The sequence below is a fragment of the Crocodylus porosus genome, unplaced genomic scaffold (assembly GCF_001723895.1).
Source record: "Crocodylus porosus isolate Cpor-Errol unplaced genomic scaffold, CroPor_comp1, whole genome shotgun sequence".
In the NCBI taxonomy this organism is placed as follows: Eukaryota; Metazoa; Chordata; order Crocodylia; family Crocodylidae; genus Crocodylus; species Crocodylus porosus.
In genome coordinates this window covers 94,636,320-94,653,079 of record NW_017728918.1, presented here as the reverse complement: position 1 = coordinate 94,653,079, position 16,760 = coordinate 94,636,320, and the positions used below count along the sequence as shown (strand labels likewise).

The 16,760-nt window shown below is 38.2% G+C and overlaps 1 protein-coding gene across 2 annotated transcripts in view; it reads right to left on the bottom strand.

Moving 5' to 3' along the window:
- Positions 1 to 951: 951 nt before the first annotated feature.
- The window catches only part of DCBLD1 (discoidin, CUB and LCCL domain containing 1), a 34,161-nt gene continuing 18,352 nt past the window's right edge, over positions 952 to 16,760 (bottom strand). For both annotated transcript variants that reach the window (XM_019537955.1, XM_019537956.1), the window contains exons 6-14: positions 14,741 to 14,781; positions 13,117 to 13,332; positions 12,140 to 12,264; positions 9,786 to 9,933; positions 9,564 to 9,680; positions 6,630 to 6,717; positions 5,569 to 5,618; positions 3,851 to 3,970; positions 952 to 3,362 (exon numbers count right to left, since the gene is read on the bottom strand). In XM_019537955.1, coding sequence (XP_019393500.1) covers positions 2,842 to 3,362; positions 3,851 to 3,970; positions 5,569 to 5,618; positions 6,630 to 6,717; positions 9,564 to 9,680; positions 9,786 to 9,933; positions 12,140 to 12,264; positions 13,117 to 13,332; positions 14,741 to 14,781 — 1,426 coding nt within the window. In that variant the 3' untranslated portion in view covers positions 952 to 2,841. The remainder of the gene's footprint in view (positions 3,363 to 3,850; positions 3,971 to 5,568; positions 5,619 to 6,629; positions 6,718 to 9,563; positions 9,681 to 9,785; positions 9,934 to 12,139; positions 12,265 to 13,116; positions 13,333 to 14,740; positions 14,782 to 16,760) is intronic.

Below are 16,760 nucleotides of genomic sequence, written 5' to 3'. Positions count from 1 at the left end.
AGATGCTTACCTTTAGGGAAGGGCTTTGGATCTGATCTGTATGGGTTGTCTTCCTTGCAGCCTAGGCTCAACGCTCCTTGTTTGAGTACGGCAGTGTTTTCTGTAGGTTAGCTCTAGGTAGCTGAATCAGTGAGGATGTCTCAGCTCTCCTCACATACCGTATGGGAAGTCTGGGCACTTAACTATGGGTTTTGAAGTCAGCTCCAGGGGCTAGGAACCTAAAAGATAGTGTGGCAGCTACCTCGAAGATGCCCATTATCCTTAATTGGAGCTGGCCTGAATTGTGCTCGTTTATGGAGTATCAAATCAGGCTAATTATCCATCTAGGCAGGGTGCCAATACCACACACTGAGCACATCTACACATGCACTTTACTGCCGAGTTGATTAATTAGTTCCGCAGTAAAGCATCACCATCTATATGTGCAGTGCTTTAGGCCACAGTAAACTAATTAACTCTACCATAGGACAGTACAGCCTGACACAAGTACTATCCTATGATGCAGTTGTTTATTCTGCTGCACATAGATTGTGACCAGGGCTGGATACAGCATGAGGGTGCTACAGTGTGGGGCCTGCCTGCTGGCTAGCTCTGCACTGTAGCACCCTTGTGCCCCAGCCAACCCCCTCCAGAGCACACTGAGCCAAGGTGGAGCAGCTCTGGGCCTGCAGGCTGACTCCTGAGGTCCCTGCCAGCTGGGGATGCGCTGCCCTGCCTCAACCTGCTGGGGTCTTGGGCACATGTAAATGTTACGCCTGGGAGCAATAAACTCTGATGCAAATTGCACTGGTGTTTATTCAGGCACAATAACTGCACACATAGATGTGCCCAATGGTGGGGTGCATGTGTGTGTGTGTGGGGGGGTCTTCTCACTTATTCATTTACACAAGGCCAGCCTGGAGGTTAGCCTTTGTTTCTTCCTTTCAAATAAAAAAAACAGATTAAATGGAACATAGTGATAAGCTTTTTTTTTAGCATGGCCTTTTAAATCACATTTGAAATGTAAATAACAGCAGCACAGCTGTCACTTTTGCACATCATAAGGAACACTGCTTTCTGGCTGATTGTCCAATTTCACATCCTGCAGGATATGTAATAGAGTGGGCGTGTGGTGCCGATAAAGCTGAGCTAGACTCCAGCCATCCATGACTTAGTTACCGAATGCCAGTGTCCTTTATTTACACCTGCATGTAAACAGCCAGAAGTAAACAATACCACCCAGAGCGGTCTAGCACATAGGCTGCTGTAGCTTCACTTCAGTGCCTGAGGTGTTTCATACATTTCACAGAAACTATATTACAGTAACACAAGAGGTGACATAATCACATTGACTTTTTGCTTTTTGCACAGCACCGAGATCAGTTACAGAAAATAAATGTGCAGTCTTTACTGATAATAATTCCCTTGCTGTAGAGAGGGATTGCCAGCGTACTCTTGTCTTCAAATGTCTGTACATATGGAATTGCAATATTATGTGCACAGGAGTCACACACACAATTACCTCCACATTTCTAAATTCAGCACCAGGAGAAGATAAATGCACCCATAAAGTTTGCAAAACATGCACAGAGTGAAACAAGCACAAAATCCTTTTAAGCCTTTTTTAAGACCATATATAACCAGAATTAACAGTATACATCTACTCTGAACTTCTACAGCACCTTCCAGCAAACAACCTCAAGATGCTTTACAAGACTATTATAATTTATCCTCATTATGAGGCTTGGAAATATTCCCCTTTTACTCAGTTTCCCCTTCTGTAACTCTATAGAATAAATGACTTGCCCACAGAGCTGTTAAGAGAAATCAGATTTAGTGGCCTGGTTTTCCCTTAATAAGAGAGTATTTTTCCTTTCCCAGAAGCCTGGAACTTCTTACCATATAATTTTGGTATAAAACAATGCCGCATGGCCATAGGGAGAAACACTCAATTTACAAAAAATACTTGAGAGTGCAATGAAACATTCTGAATTCACATTACCTATCATGGAGAAATTTGTTCTCTAACAACATCATAATAATATTGCCAGTTACAGACTGATCTGAAGGCAGTTTTCTGCTTTAATTCACATTTTGGCTCCACTGAAAAAAAAAAGATGAATAAATGATTCTGTATATTCCAACAGATGAGGTTATATAGCAATCATGACAGCAAGACACACAATGCTTGAACCAAGCCTAGTCTTTTCCACTGTTCTTTACCGTAACTAGCTCAAATCACATCCTAGCATGAAACCAAATTCAAGCTTGTAACAATTGCTGTAAAAAAGGTAGCTGATAAATTTGGTTGAACATCATACGCAATTGCTCAGCTATTCTCTTGTGAGTATTCTATGCTTTGAGTAGTTTTATTTCTTTCACCCTTCCCAGAAGAATAAAATGCTTTACTTCCAGCTACCACAATCAGGAAAATAAACCACCCAAACAAGAGAACAACATAGTTTTAAAAACTGTTAACACAACAGCAGATAAAAGAAAGTTCTGGTGAGCATTTTTTTTTACAGAAATTTCTGTAACAGATATTTCTTCTATTTGAATTCCACACAAAAAGAACATATTAAAGAAAACTTAAGTTATTTTTCTTAAATAAAAACTATGTACAAATTGCACATATTGCACCTGGATCACATTCTGGGATCCATCACAGAAGATAAATGTGCAGTCTTCACTGATATTAAACAGTGATTATCAGTGTACTCTTGTCTTCAAAATTATGTGCATGAGTTCAGTCTCTCTTCTAGTTTCCACTGGAGAATCCTTTAAAACAATGATGTACATCTTTTGATTCTGGAAGCTGTACAGTAGTAGCATTCTCTTCACTAGTGCAGCAAATAGCTCTGCTCACAAGAGAGCTGTCATGGCTGTCTGGCTTATTGGCTTCAGAGAGTCCCTGGGTGTTGAGTAACCCTCATTCACTGGTGAATTAGTTTGTGGCTTCTGATAGTCAGTGCTATAGCTCACAGAGGTCAAGATGCTGTTAGCTCTAGGCTTATCATAGTTTGTTAGATTCTGTGGGGTTTGATAATCCCCATTCCTGGTGTCAGACCTACATGGGTTAGAGAAGCTGCCAGCAGAAAGGGAACGTTTATGAGCTGAAGAGATGACAGGCACGTTGTAGCCATTTTCAGAGGGAAAAGCCTTTTCTCTTCCAGCATGCCGTTCTATAATAGGGGTGGCGTATTCAGGCTCCTGACTGGTCAGGGGCAGGGCATATTCATGGCGGCTAGCTCTGTGTGGGCAGCTATAGTGGTTTACAATCTCTGCACTATCTCTCTTCTCCTCATCCTCTGTGTCCATTGGTCTAAAAGTGGATCCTTTTCGTGTTACCATCCCAGTTCCAATCATGAGAGGCTGCTGATAATCTGAGAGGGAAACATTAACAATTCAATAATAATCTACATACAAGTAGTGGTTTGAGTCAACTGTGAATTCATTTAATAGGAGTCTGAGATTAAAAACCTCAAGTGACTGATTTCTATTTGGAGTATACCATCATGAGGAATGAAAGAAATGCCCAACCTCAGTTCCAGGCAACCACTTTTGCTCAGCCAACCCCTGTCCTAAACTCTGACTTTTTTACAAGGAGAAATGTCCTTAAAGGAAATTATTAACAAATACTTCAAAAAATTAAAAAAAAATAAATCTCCTGGGTGGTTTGCTGTCTCACTCATTCAAGGGCATGAGGGTATCTAAATCAGCTCCTATGTCCCACTGTGTGCGCTTTGCTAGAGCTTTGCTTTAACAGGTACAGCTAGAGCTTTGCTTTAAACAGGTTTTACCTGCCCCTCTTGCCATTACATACTACACACCCAGAGCAAAATAAATGCACCAAAGAGGACACAGTTGTTACCTGCCATATCACTCGTGACCAAATCCAGCTTTTGCGGTGTCTCTTTTTCATTGTTATAGCTGATAGTAAATTCAGTTGACTGATGTCTAGTAAAAGGCTGTTTGATCTGTTTCCAACAACCTTGAATAAAGAAAGAAAAGTAGAAGACATTAAAATTTAAAGAGTGATTTGACTTTAAAATATGTTGATTGGAACTTATCAGAAAGTCAAGTTCTTCATGTGGACGCTGTTGTTAGTATTTTGAGGTAGCAACAATAAACTGCAAAGAACCACACTGCTTGTAAATTATTGGGAAATATCAAATCAACAGCTGTTTTAAGGAAAAAAAATAAATATTACTAAAAATGTGTTTCCTCTCTGCATTTCTTTACAAGAAGGGCTCAAACTGTGTAGTTACTGGCAACAGGGTGTTTGTGTTTGACAGTTAATTTACAGAGAATAACACAGAAATGACAGGTTTTATTAAGCTAACTAACCAACCGACTGTCATTTCTATGGTAAAAACAAGATGCTTATAACCCTTCAGAACAGCCTTCTGTTTTGGTTTCCAAGTAGGGTCCCCATTATCACAGCATCAGAATGCCTAAGACAGATCAGTTAATTTGCCATCACAACTCTCTGGTGAGGCAGGAAATCTGTAAGTGGGAAAACAATCACTGTTTAAACAACCTGTCTGAAGTGTCCCAGGAAGTTTGTAGCTGAACTGGAAACTGTATTCAGATCTCCTACATCTCAGCCTTGTTCTTTATTATGAAACTAAGCTTTCTCTTGGCATTTAGGAGGTGGATTTATGGAATGCGGAAGGAAGAGCAAACTGACTTAAGCAAGCGGATCTCTGGTTTCATATGTCTTGTCTTCATTAGAAATGGAAGTTGTTTTAGGGCTCAGGCTTGTTCATCTGACTTGACAAACATGCTGTCAAATGAAAATTTCTAAGGAAGACAAGCTCAGTGACTATGCCTTCCCTCTATTAACAAGTATAAACTTTAGGACCTGTTGAGAAAAACGTATTCTGCATTGGTCTGTTTTCAAGTTTCCTTCAGACAACTGAGTCTTGCCTTTCTTAAACAGAATTATACTTCAGAGGGATGTTCCTCCATATAACTGACAGGAGTGTATGCTAAACAGCAGCTGGATCCAGATTGCCAAGCCTAGCCCCACTCTAGAAAGCCTAATCAACTGAGCTAAAGGAGTGTGAAATGTTAAATGTTTCTGCAAACCACCTTCATAGCAAAATCTCCCAGCCAATGTTCAGTTCAGATTTGATGAACAAAGTACAGTTCAGTATTGAGCTTTGCAAATCACACTGAGGGGTAGAAGGAGGAAACACAAAGACATATCAAAACCTCTGTCTCAGGGCTTCTTTGGAGAGTGACTGTTCCCTGTACTATAGGGAAGAGGCTGGGAAGGAGCAATCTGTTTTGGTGTGCTTAATTTCTTTGATAAAAAACACTAAGGTAAAATAACTTAGGACATGGTTTTTCACTTGTTAAGTACATTTCTGTTGTGAAAACCACATCATTTTAACTCTGTAGGTGCTGTCCTGACGTAAGAACAGTAGTGGTCTCATTTGACCTATTCTTTGGTGAACAGGGCAAATTTAATATAAAAAAATTAAATGAGGAGGAATTAAAAACACAATGTAGTTGGTATTAATTGCTCAATCCTTTCTATTGCTTCCCCCAAAGGAGAGAATAGAAGTATGATTTTCCACTGACCTGGTTTCTGAGCATCAGATAAGCCATAAGCAACTCCTTTTATTTCTCTCCTGTAAGGAGAAGAATGTTTTTGTAAGTGTCTGTCACTCACAGCATTTCATCTTTGTGCCTTAGCTTTGGTGGAGAGAACTATCATATTTGCCAGCCAAGAACTGTCATGCTCTTTTAATTTGTGGATGATGTGGTTTATTGAATGTAAGACTTATAAACTGGAATGGTTAAACTGAGTTTCTTCCCATGTCCATTCAAGACATTAGGCACTGCAATTGAAACTCCTGCGATTTAGGTTGGCAAATTATGCTGGAGAATGGCATGCCAGTCCACACGTTATCCTCTTGGCTGTATGCTCGGATAATTATTATACAATTTTGCATAGTTTACAGAGTTTGCAGTAGATGCTTCGGGGAGATCTGAGCCCTTGTTAGGGTGAGTTGCTATCACTCTCCCAAATTTCCATCTGGTGATACAAACATTTCTATCCCCCCGTCGAAGTTGTTTGACAAGTTCAAATGAAAATTGGGTAAAGGGAGTCAAGGTTGATCAAATTCACCTCCTTTCAACTTTCTCAACAAAAGATGGGACAGTGGCTTAGATTTACTCACTCACCAACATATGCTTTAAATTTGGCCCACCAATTCTCAGCTGCTGTAACTTCTTTGTAAAGGGATTAGTAGAGACAAGCAGAGGATGAGGAACAACAGGGGAGTGGCATAACATGACTAAAATTGTTCCCATCCCCTCTGACTCCTCTGTGTGGATCTTATACCAGCTTAGATTCATTTATATCCCAGTAGGTGGAGGCAGAGAGGCTGAGGAATCTAAATTAACATAAGGAATTCCATCCTACATCACTTCTGGATGCGACTGACTGAGAAACATGGTTTACATGATGCCAAAGGAGAGTTTCTGTTTAAAGGAAAAGTTTTCAAACAACGCTAAGTTCCAGCCTCAAGGAAGTACTGCTGGCATATGGGAGTGAATGAGGAGTGTGCAAACAGCAGTGTGATTTACACAACTACAACTATCCTGCTTTATATAAAAAAAAAAGTAAAGCCTCTTACTTGCATATGGTCATATAGATGCACATTCCAAATAGGAGCAAACACAGCACTACCAGGACTGGGACAATGATAGCTGTAAGTTTTAAACCTGCAGGGAAAGAAAGTTGCAAGGTACAGTTACCCAAACTTTGATATGTTTTTACTATGGTCAGCGTGCTAAAAATGAACATAGGCCAAAAACTCCTGATTCTGTAAGAGTGCACAAGAAAGAAAAAAATCCAATATTGCAACAGGGTTTGAGCTAAACACATGCAGCAGTGTTGATGCTGAAGGAGTTAAACCCATTTTCTTTAGGTCTGTGTTTGACTATTCAAAATCTGCACACATCCTTCTTTAGAAATCTTTCTTATTGGAGATGAGGCTGGCAGTGTTGCCTATTGTTTATGTTACCTGACACCTTCACAGTTAAAAACTGCAGGTCATGCATGCTCAGAGATGAGATTTTAGCAGCTAAATCCCCAGAAGATTTCAGCCTCACTGAACATGTTTAAGCCTCTCACAGCTTTTAATGTTGACCAGACGGAGCATATGCCATCTCTACAGAGAGTAAGAATGGTCCAGCCAAGAGCCATGAAGATTCACAAGGTCTGTTTTTGTAAGTGCTGATCTATGCAGATAAGGACAATCTCCTATTATTATCAGTTATTGTTAGTTCAAATGGAATGGCTTGGCCAGACTTGAGTGGTATTTCCTAGGGATGGCAAAAAGTTCCAACCTTGTGGGTAAACCACATGTTGGTCAACTGTATGCCTTATTTGAAGCAGGCAGGGACCTGCTCAAGAGATGAATCAGGATTGTACAGTGAAAGGTGATTATGTATATGGCTTTTAATTTGCTGCAGAAGGTGAAAAGTGTGAAGGAAATTAAAGGTAGAAACTCTGTTTCTACCACAGAGTTCCTATGCAATGCTGAGCCAGTTACTTAAACCAGACTTCACAAATGGTTACTAATTTTTGGATCCCAAATTTGAGACTCTGAAGTCCAAAATGCAGAAGTGTTGAATACACAACTACAACTAAAAGCAATAAGAGTTGTGCTTTGAACATATGAAGTGCTATAGAATGGTAGAGTACTCTGAAAATAAAAGTACCTCCTATGGGTACCCCAAATTAATATATGTATTTGGCCTTAATCACTGCGCCTCAGACTGTAAAACAGAGATGTCGCCTCTTCATCTTACAGAGTGTTGTGATGATAGATTCACGTTTGATGCACTTGGATACTATTGCAATGAAAACGATAGTAAAATCTGTGGGGGAATAAGGTCTGGGGAGAGCCACTGAACAGCAAGGATAAAAACAGAATTATGAATATCTGCTCATTCAGTGACTACCATCACTCCTTTTCACTGGATAAGGATGTGGGAGTTGATCTTTCGCAAAGATACCATTAGAATAGTGGTTATCAAACTTGTTAGACTCAAGGCACCCTTTGGAAGATGCCAGCTCTTAGCTGTCACTTTAGGCACAGACAAAAGAGGCAGCTCCCTGTTGCAACTCAGTGCTTTATAGGAAGTGCTATGAGTTGCAACAATCCCATGGATCCAACAGAAATTTGATGTTGGGACTGGGAGTTGGGCTTTCCAGCTGCTTGCTGGAGCCTGCAGCCCAGTCTCTGTAGCAATGCCACCCTCCACTCCCAGCTGGGGCATTTTTCAGAATGGGAGGGGGGAAAATGAAACAGAAGGAACTTGCTCTTGGGGTTCCCCAGCCAGCGCTGGAGGTTGGGGTGGGTGAATTGGAGCCCACTTTATTCCCAAGGTGGGGGACTCCAATACACCTGCCCTACTCTCCAGAGCTGACTGAAAAGACCCCAAAGCCTCTGCTCCCTTTCCCCCCTACCATTTGGAAAACAGCAACATACTGGGAGCTCCACAGACACTAGATACAAAACACACTCTGTGGTACACACTCCATTATGAAATGTGTTCATCTGAATCCTCATGCAATGAGGGTTCAGATTTTTGCAGGACTGGGCCCTTTTAAAGCAGTCTGCAGCCATGTACTTCTGTGTGGTCATGGCTGTAGACTACTTTCTGGGGCCAGAGTGAAAATTGTCACTTCTATCTGCACCCTTATTTCTTGACTACAGAAAACTAGTACAGCAAGCAAATCAGAATGTTTTTGACACTCTGGATTCCTACTTTAAATCTCATGGTTTATCTCATGAATTGGGTATAGGTGTTTCACGCCTAACAGTTATTTCACAGCCTGCAGCCTTGGCACCCTGGTTGAGAATTACTACAATAAAACAAATGGGTTTTATTTCTCTCCGAAGATCACAGTCAGTCACGTGCTTCATGACAATGCAGGTCAAAAGAGTGACCTCCACAGAAAAATTGGACTTATACCCATTTTACCTCTGTACGAAGTGTAAAGATGATCTGGAAGTTGTTTATATTTTCTAAGTCCTTTTCCATGTCTTTTTTTTTCATTAGGAACTAAGATGTTGTCTACCTAATTTTTCAGGAAAATTCTACTGACAGCTAACAAACAGGTAAATTCATGACATTACAGATCAAAAGGAAGTAAAACGTGAAAGGAGAAATTATTTTTTATTTAAATTGTTTAAGAGCCTATGTCTCAATATAAATATTAAACTGGAAAACATTTGACATGAAACATGGTGGAAAATAAACTCTTCACATCTGCACCTCTTTAACAACAGGCTAAAATACATTCCCAATTTACTTTTGAGTGTGCCAAAGAACACAAACACAAAAATTATCAGATACTGCCTTCCCCGAGGCAGTCAAATAAAATTAAAGCTTTTGAGCCACTATGCTTTATAAAGAAGTAAAGGGCACTTGTGTCCCACCTGACTTTGTGGAAAGTAATGAGAAGGTAACACCTTGTTTTTGGGAAGTGTTAAACAAGGAGTGGACATGACAAGGTGATGGCATATTATAGAGGGATTATACCATTACAGTATTACCTAAGTTAGTTTCTTCTGATGGGACAGGTTCTGTGACGGTTCTATCTTCTTTTCCAATTGATGCATCTGTATTTTGACTTGGTCTTTGCCACATTGAATGAGTAAATGAGCTGTTCACTGTGAAAATAAGAGTGAAAACTGTTGAACTATGGCATAATTGTGAAATTTGGGGGTCCACTGCCTCACCAGGCTCAGATGCCAGAAGTACTGCTTACCCCATACCTTGCATTATTCGACAACCAATCAGCTCCACCTTCAGGGCGATTCTTTGGTGCCAGGTCTGTGGAACCACCCGTACATAACGGGCTACTATAGGAGGGATAAAATTATTACGTACAATGTCTCCAAAATTGGAGTTACCATGGAACACCTACAATACATAAAAAATAAATAAATAAGCATAATAAGTCTTACTAGCTGTATTTTAAAAGTGTGATTTCCCCTTGTTTCCGCCAATCTTCCAAATTTAAAGAGTAAGACTTGTCAACTCAAAACTCATTTACAAATATATCTAAAACCTGTGTCATAATCTTAGGATTTTACAATAAGAATTTCAAAAGAAATACACATTTTACTACTTATGTTCACATTTTGCACTTAAACTCAGCATAAGGAAAGAAATAAGACTTTGCAGCTTCATTTTGTTTCAGTTTGGATTTAACTTTCTAGCTAGTTCCCAGGATGCAGTAGTTATGTTACAAATTTTCATACCCAAATGCCTCTCCAGTCAAAAAAAACAAAAACAAATTAGAAATTGGTTTTACTGACAGTAAATCATGAAAGTATTTTATATTTTGCAAAATAATTTTTCTTTAAAAACACTTGAAGGAGTTTGACTGTCCCTTTCACTATACTTCCAATAACTGATGATCTGTTGAGCCATTCTCACAATGAACTCTTATTAGCTTAAATAAAAATCACATAAGGCATCCTCATAGTGTTAGTTTGTCTGGCATATGATTCATGGGCTCAGATCAAGTATAGCTTTGTATAAGGTTTTTTTGTTTTTTTAATTACAAGTCACGTGGAACAGTTGTAAACTGAGACTTTGCTTCATGTGGAATAAAAAAAACCCAAAGCAAATCCTAAATACATTCAAATCAACTCTTTAAATTGTGAAGAACTACCATGGTGGAAGAATGCAAAGCAGACCATTTTAAATATCTTAGTTTCATAATTCAGCCACTATTGTATTCATTTTTCAGTCTGCAAGCAATAATCCTGTAGTTCTAAGATATTAAATCCACATGGTGCAGTGAAGTACAGAAAAATTGGGATTGTAAGTAGTGTCTTCAAAATCAGCTCTACTAGTCTTTAGAGAAAGTTTTTGGTTATACTGAAGATCAAAGAGCACTTGGAACCTGATCCCCAAGACATGCTTCATAATTTCCTTTCGAAGTAATGGTCACAGTAACTATTAAGCCCTGGAGGATTGTCAAGGAAACTCAGTGTTGTTATACCAGTGCAATCTTCTAACTTGGGCCTTGTCTTCATGAGAAACTGTCACTAATTCATCTATCAAAGCAATTTAAGCCAAATATACTGAAAGCCACTGTAAGGGCTCTTATTTTGCTTTACGAATATTTATTTCATTTTAGTTAAATCAGTTCCTGATACTTAGGCTACAAGCTCACAATATGCTTACTGTGGAGTAAACTGACTTTACTCTGTAGCACAAACGAAGCAGACACATGGTGACATAGCCTTACACCAGCATAAATTGATCCTGTACTTGTTCAAGTTATACCTCAGGAAGTGGGGCATAACTTAACACAGGTGTAAATTATCCAGATGTCTTAATTAGTGGAATAGACACATGATCAATGTCATCCCTGGATAACCCCTTTCCTCAGTACAAACTAGTTCCTCCAGTTTGTTCAGGCTCTGTGGTGCCTACCGTGGGCAGGCATTTTGGAAAAGCAGACCAAATGTCTGCTCCTTACTACAGGGTACTTTTACTACCGAGTAAAGTGCAGTGATTGTTTTTCTTTAGTAATTGTGTTGTGTACCTATACCCTTAGTTTTGCAATGGCAGAATTATCTTGGTCAGGTACGTGAAGGGGCATAATCCTTCTCTGACATGGCAGTGTCAACAGAAGGACATACTGTAGACAGGTTCATGTTGGCAAAAGTACACTTTTATCCTCATGACTTGGCTTGCTTGTATATATTTCTAGTTTAGTACAAAGTGTAGTTTATGAATATACTATACCAACATTCCTATACTAATGAAGTACTCCTTTGTAGGCCTGGCATTAAGCTAAATTTTAGCGTCTAAGTAGTTTTCTGCACAAATTCAGTTTAGCTAAATGAGCTCCAAGAAAAAAAGAAAAGACAAGAAAGAAATCACAACTTTAGTTTACCTAGTGTAACGGTTTAGACAAGCCAAGTAGATTAGTGGTAGAGGCTTGTATAGATTTGGTTAATCTTCAGCACTGTAACTCCACTAATGTACTCTGCTGATGTAGTGGATCTTTTCTGACAGTGAAAATCTGTCCCTGAATGTCATTTTAAGGCATTTTTTTTTTAAATTTCCCTTTCTTTTGTGTTTTTGCTCCCCACACATCTCCTTTTACCTTTTCTTCATTGCTCAGTATTCCCTTGTAAATCCTCCATTTTGAGTTGCTATTTTTATAATTCATTGTAAATGTCTTTACATAAAAGTCAGAATTCAGCAGAGTGGTTCCTGTAGTCCTAATCCCTTGTAACAGAAAAACAAAGTGTTCATGTATGAGCTTTTTTCCTAAAGGAACATTTCAAATGAAAATTCACATGTAAATACATTAAAAACAAATGGATGTTTCCATCTACAACAGCTATTTATTTATTTTTCAGAGCAAATCTGGAGTTCTACACAGGGTAAGAAGTGGAAGGGAGAAGTCAGATTCATAAGTTAGTTTTACATTGTGAATTTCATTCTCTTTATATAAATAGATGGTATAGAATTTTAAAGGTAACCAGATCAATGACTCCAAAACGACAATAGCTTTTAGAGATTATGGCCCATCATGGCAGTCTTTAAAACTTTCCAAGTAACAGTAATTTACATTTTAAGACTACATGAATTGGCAACTGAAGTCCCTTTCATCCATATCATTTCAATGGCTCTGGCTTAGGTATTCTTTTATGGATAAAATGAAGTGCATCATAAATAGTACCCAAGATGACATTTACAGTTTAATGGATACAATAGCTCAACTAATTACTGATTGTGCAAAATTTTTTGCACAGCGCCACAACATACTGTTTGTAGCTCACTGATATGATACAGCATGAGACAGGATAGCCCAGCCCAATCCAGTACTCCATGTACATCAAATACCTCATCACTGTCAAGTTGGCGGTCTAGCTTCAACAATAACTAAACATTCTTAATATCTAAACCACCAAACCGTGTTAAACTATAGGATGTTTGATTGCTTTTAATAAGCAAATGAATAGAAATGCTACATTTTGACATCAGGCCATTTCTAGTAACTATGTACATGTCAGATGTATTTAATTTATAGCCCCAGCAGAAGAGCCACCCAATGTTACTAAGTACACAACTTACCTGTTATTCTCTTTTTCTCTCCCAGGTCTATTTCTAACCACTCCTGTTGGCTGCTGTGATTAGAAGCCCAAGACAACCGTTGCACTTGGAACCAAGCCTTGTCAGGAGACCAGTGAACGACTTCCCCAGATCCATTGATTTCTTCCCAGGAGGAGGACGCAGTAATATGGGTCTGGAAGAGGAATCCATCTTCCAGACTCAGGGATTTATTGCAGCCTAAGAATTCCATTACAGAGAGAAACAGAAGCATCAACTGACATTTTCCCAGCATATTTTATTTTAGGTCAATAATCCACCCAATCTGTCCCCCTGCTCCCTACAATAATCAGTGCACATTATTTTTCTATCTGTTTTACTCTTTCTGTCTCTCCTGCTACCATTCACTAGTCACTGTTTGCCAGTAAATTCAGAGCATGCAATCTAATATCAGATAATTATAGTCACCTCCCTAGCTTCTCACATAGACATGCACACACAATCACCTCTGACACTGGACTTGTTTGCTATAATTTGTCTTTACCATTTTTGCATTTGGCTTGTCATTTCTCCAAAACTATATAACACTGTGTTCCAATGTATACTGATTTGTATCAGACCTACATTTTCCAGTTTTTCCTTTGAAATCATGTTTTGATGTTTGTATTTGTCCGCTGTAAAGAATGATCTTTGGGAAACAGGAACATGCTGTGTGTGTGAGGGGGAGACGTTGTACTGTAAATATTTCATTGTTTATACCAACAGTTAAAATTTATTCAAATTAGCTGGGTTGGAGACGGTTCTTGAAACTAGTTAAAAGACGTGATACCACAGTGATAAATAGCTGCAAGTGAGCAATTACTCTACTAGGGAGCCAACAGAATTTCTACACATGCATATTTTCCATGAAAACAAGCCAATGTATTATAGTTTCAGTACTAGCAAACAGTGTAATATATGAAGTTAAAAGTCATTCCACAGCATTTCATGAGACTCATTATGTTTTACAGTTTTCATACACATATAATGACTTCACCTAAAGAGATTAAAATATAATTCAGTAGTGGACCAAGATTTTTCCCTTGCTTTCATCATGTTCAAATGCAAATGTAAAACAAACAAAAAACAAAGTAAAGCAAAAAAATCCTTAAAAGAAAGTCCTATATAAATATAAAAGCAGAATTAAATACTATTTTATATTAGGGAAGGTCATAAAAAAGCTCCTGTTTTCTATAATAGTGTGATATGAACTATTTTTATTTACTTATACACATACTTTCTCTTGTTGAAGCCATGAAGACAAAATACATTTAAGCACGCCTTGAAAAAAAAATGCTTTCATGTTTTGTCATCTTAAGGACAATGAAAACAAAAGCATTACTCCCCTGTCTTCCCCTAGCAGCCCCAGAAATGTAGTATCACAATTTCATTGTTGTTGCTTCTCAACCACACGGATTTGTCCTATTCCTGGCTTTTTCTTTTCCACAATCACAAGCTTTAGATCCACTATGACAACAGTCAGGAAGGAAGCTACTATCCTAAAAGTATCTACATTATATGTAGTATGATATTTTTTAGGTTATTTTAGAATCTTTTACAAGGAAACAACTGTAAACTTGAATAGCTAAAATAAAGTAATTTTTCTTACCATTTGAGGTAAACAAAAATCGTTTGTCTGACAGTGAGCCACTGTAAGAAAAGAAAGAGGAAAAGATATAGCTGTTGAGCATTTCAGGAGCTCCTTATAACTAGCACAGGAAAAATAGATTCATTGTGGGATAAAATATTTTTGTTATACAACAAACCTTAATTTAAATGATAGCCAATTTCTTTTGTCTGGCAGCCTGTTTCTGTCAAAGAAACTTTCGTTTCTGCCATCTGACAAAATTCAGGTCTGGACATACTGCTTGTGTTTTAAAATTATGGCCCATCCCCCTGGACAGTTATCCTCATCATACATTCCTTCCCTTATTCTGTTACCCAAAATCTTTATAGCTGATGGGCAATTTCTTGCAAATCCCATTCTTCATCCACTCCTCACAACTACGAAAGAAGTGCACATTCCTAAAGGCCACCCACCATACAGCTCCAAAATGCTTTCTTGCAATAAACAAGAGTTCTGTATCTAACAATGAGGCACCGTTCTAAAAGTGAGAATGTTTCTTCTTATACTTTCACCAACGTAAATCAAGAAAACTCAGTAAAGTCACAACAGTTATTGTAATGTAAATCAAATCCCACCCAGTGAGTTAAACAACTGTTGTGACTAACTCACACTTTGTTCTCATTTCTATAACTATGGCCAAACAGTATGCTCATAAAGTAAAAAAAAACTGTGCTCTATCAAGGCTAAAAACAAGGTGCATATAGTAAAATTATAGCATAGTTCTGCTATAACCAACTCTGAGGAACATCAATAGAAGCACCTGTTTCACTTTGAAGTCAGAGCTATCTTTTAGTCCTACTTCCTCTAACCTGAGATATTATAATATAAAACGTAGATCAACTTTGCTCAACTCCACAAAGACATACATCATACACAGCAACTGTAAAATAGCCAGCATGTTCAAAAGTGCCTACTAATTTTGATTGCTCAACCAAATCCTCTGAAAATTGGTTTAATTTAAAATGAAAGAGCAGTTTGTAGTTCCTGAAAATCCGTTCCCTTCACTATGTCTCAAGTTATGTACCACAAATCAGTAGTCCTATCTGAAAAATCACAGTCAGTGTGTTATGCTTTAAAATAACTTCTGTACTAATGGGACAACCCCTAGTGGTTGCTATAAAATTGCAGAACAATATTTCCTCATTTCTGTTCTCTAGACTAGTAGCAATCTATAGATTCATCTGTTTGAGAACAAAGCTGTAGAAAATTAGGGAGAGAAAGGCAAACTGGCCCCAGATAAGGACCAATAAAAGCACTAGTTCCTTTGTCCACCTTCTAGATATGAGAAAGACCTAGAATTTCCAGAAAGTATTAAGATGGTTTAGTCATGATCAACTGTTTTTTGGTTAAAATCTTTTGTAGGTCATTAAAAGGCTAATTCGTAATAACTCATCTTTTTCATGATGCAATTGGTAGTATTTCTGCCATGACTTTCAGAACAAAATGAAATTTGTGCTATTATGTAGATGTCCGTTTCCTTATTAACCTTAAGACAGCTTTCTAGCAGACCGTGACTGTGATAAAGGTGTATGGAAGAATCCACTTTACAAATACTTGTACAAAAATATTCTGTTCCACTGAGGAATTTTACATTAACAATTAGAGTCAGATTCAAGGGAAGTTTTGTAAACAATGCAGTTTAAACCAAAATCTTAACCTTTCCAATTAATGAAAAATTGTATTTTCTGTTTTCAAAGAACACTATTTTTGCATGTGAAAAGGTTCAGAGAGCCACACAACCCAGCTCTGGTAGCAAAGTTAAGCCCACGTGTTTATACTTGAATATCAGAACTGCCCAATAAATCTGAATCCTGGCCACTGTATCTTCATTATATAGTACTTACGTCTAAGTCCAAAGATAGATCATGGAAACTGCAAATCACAGATAACAGAAGCATAACAAATATACTAAAAAATGAAGCCAGAGAGGCCAAGGTCAGGTCTGGAATGCTAGTAAGTGAGCAATTCATAACTTAAATGTCTGTATAATAATGTGATAGTT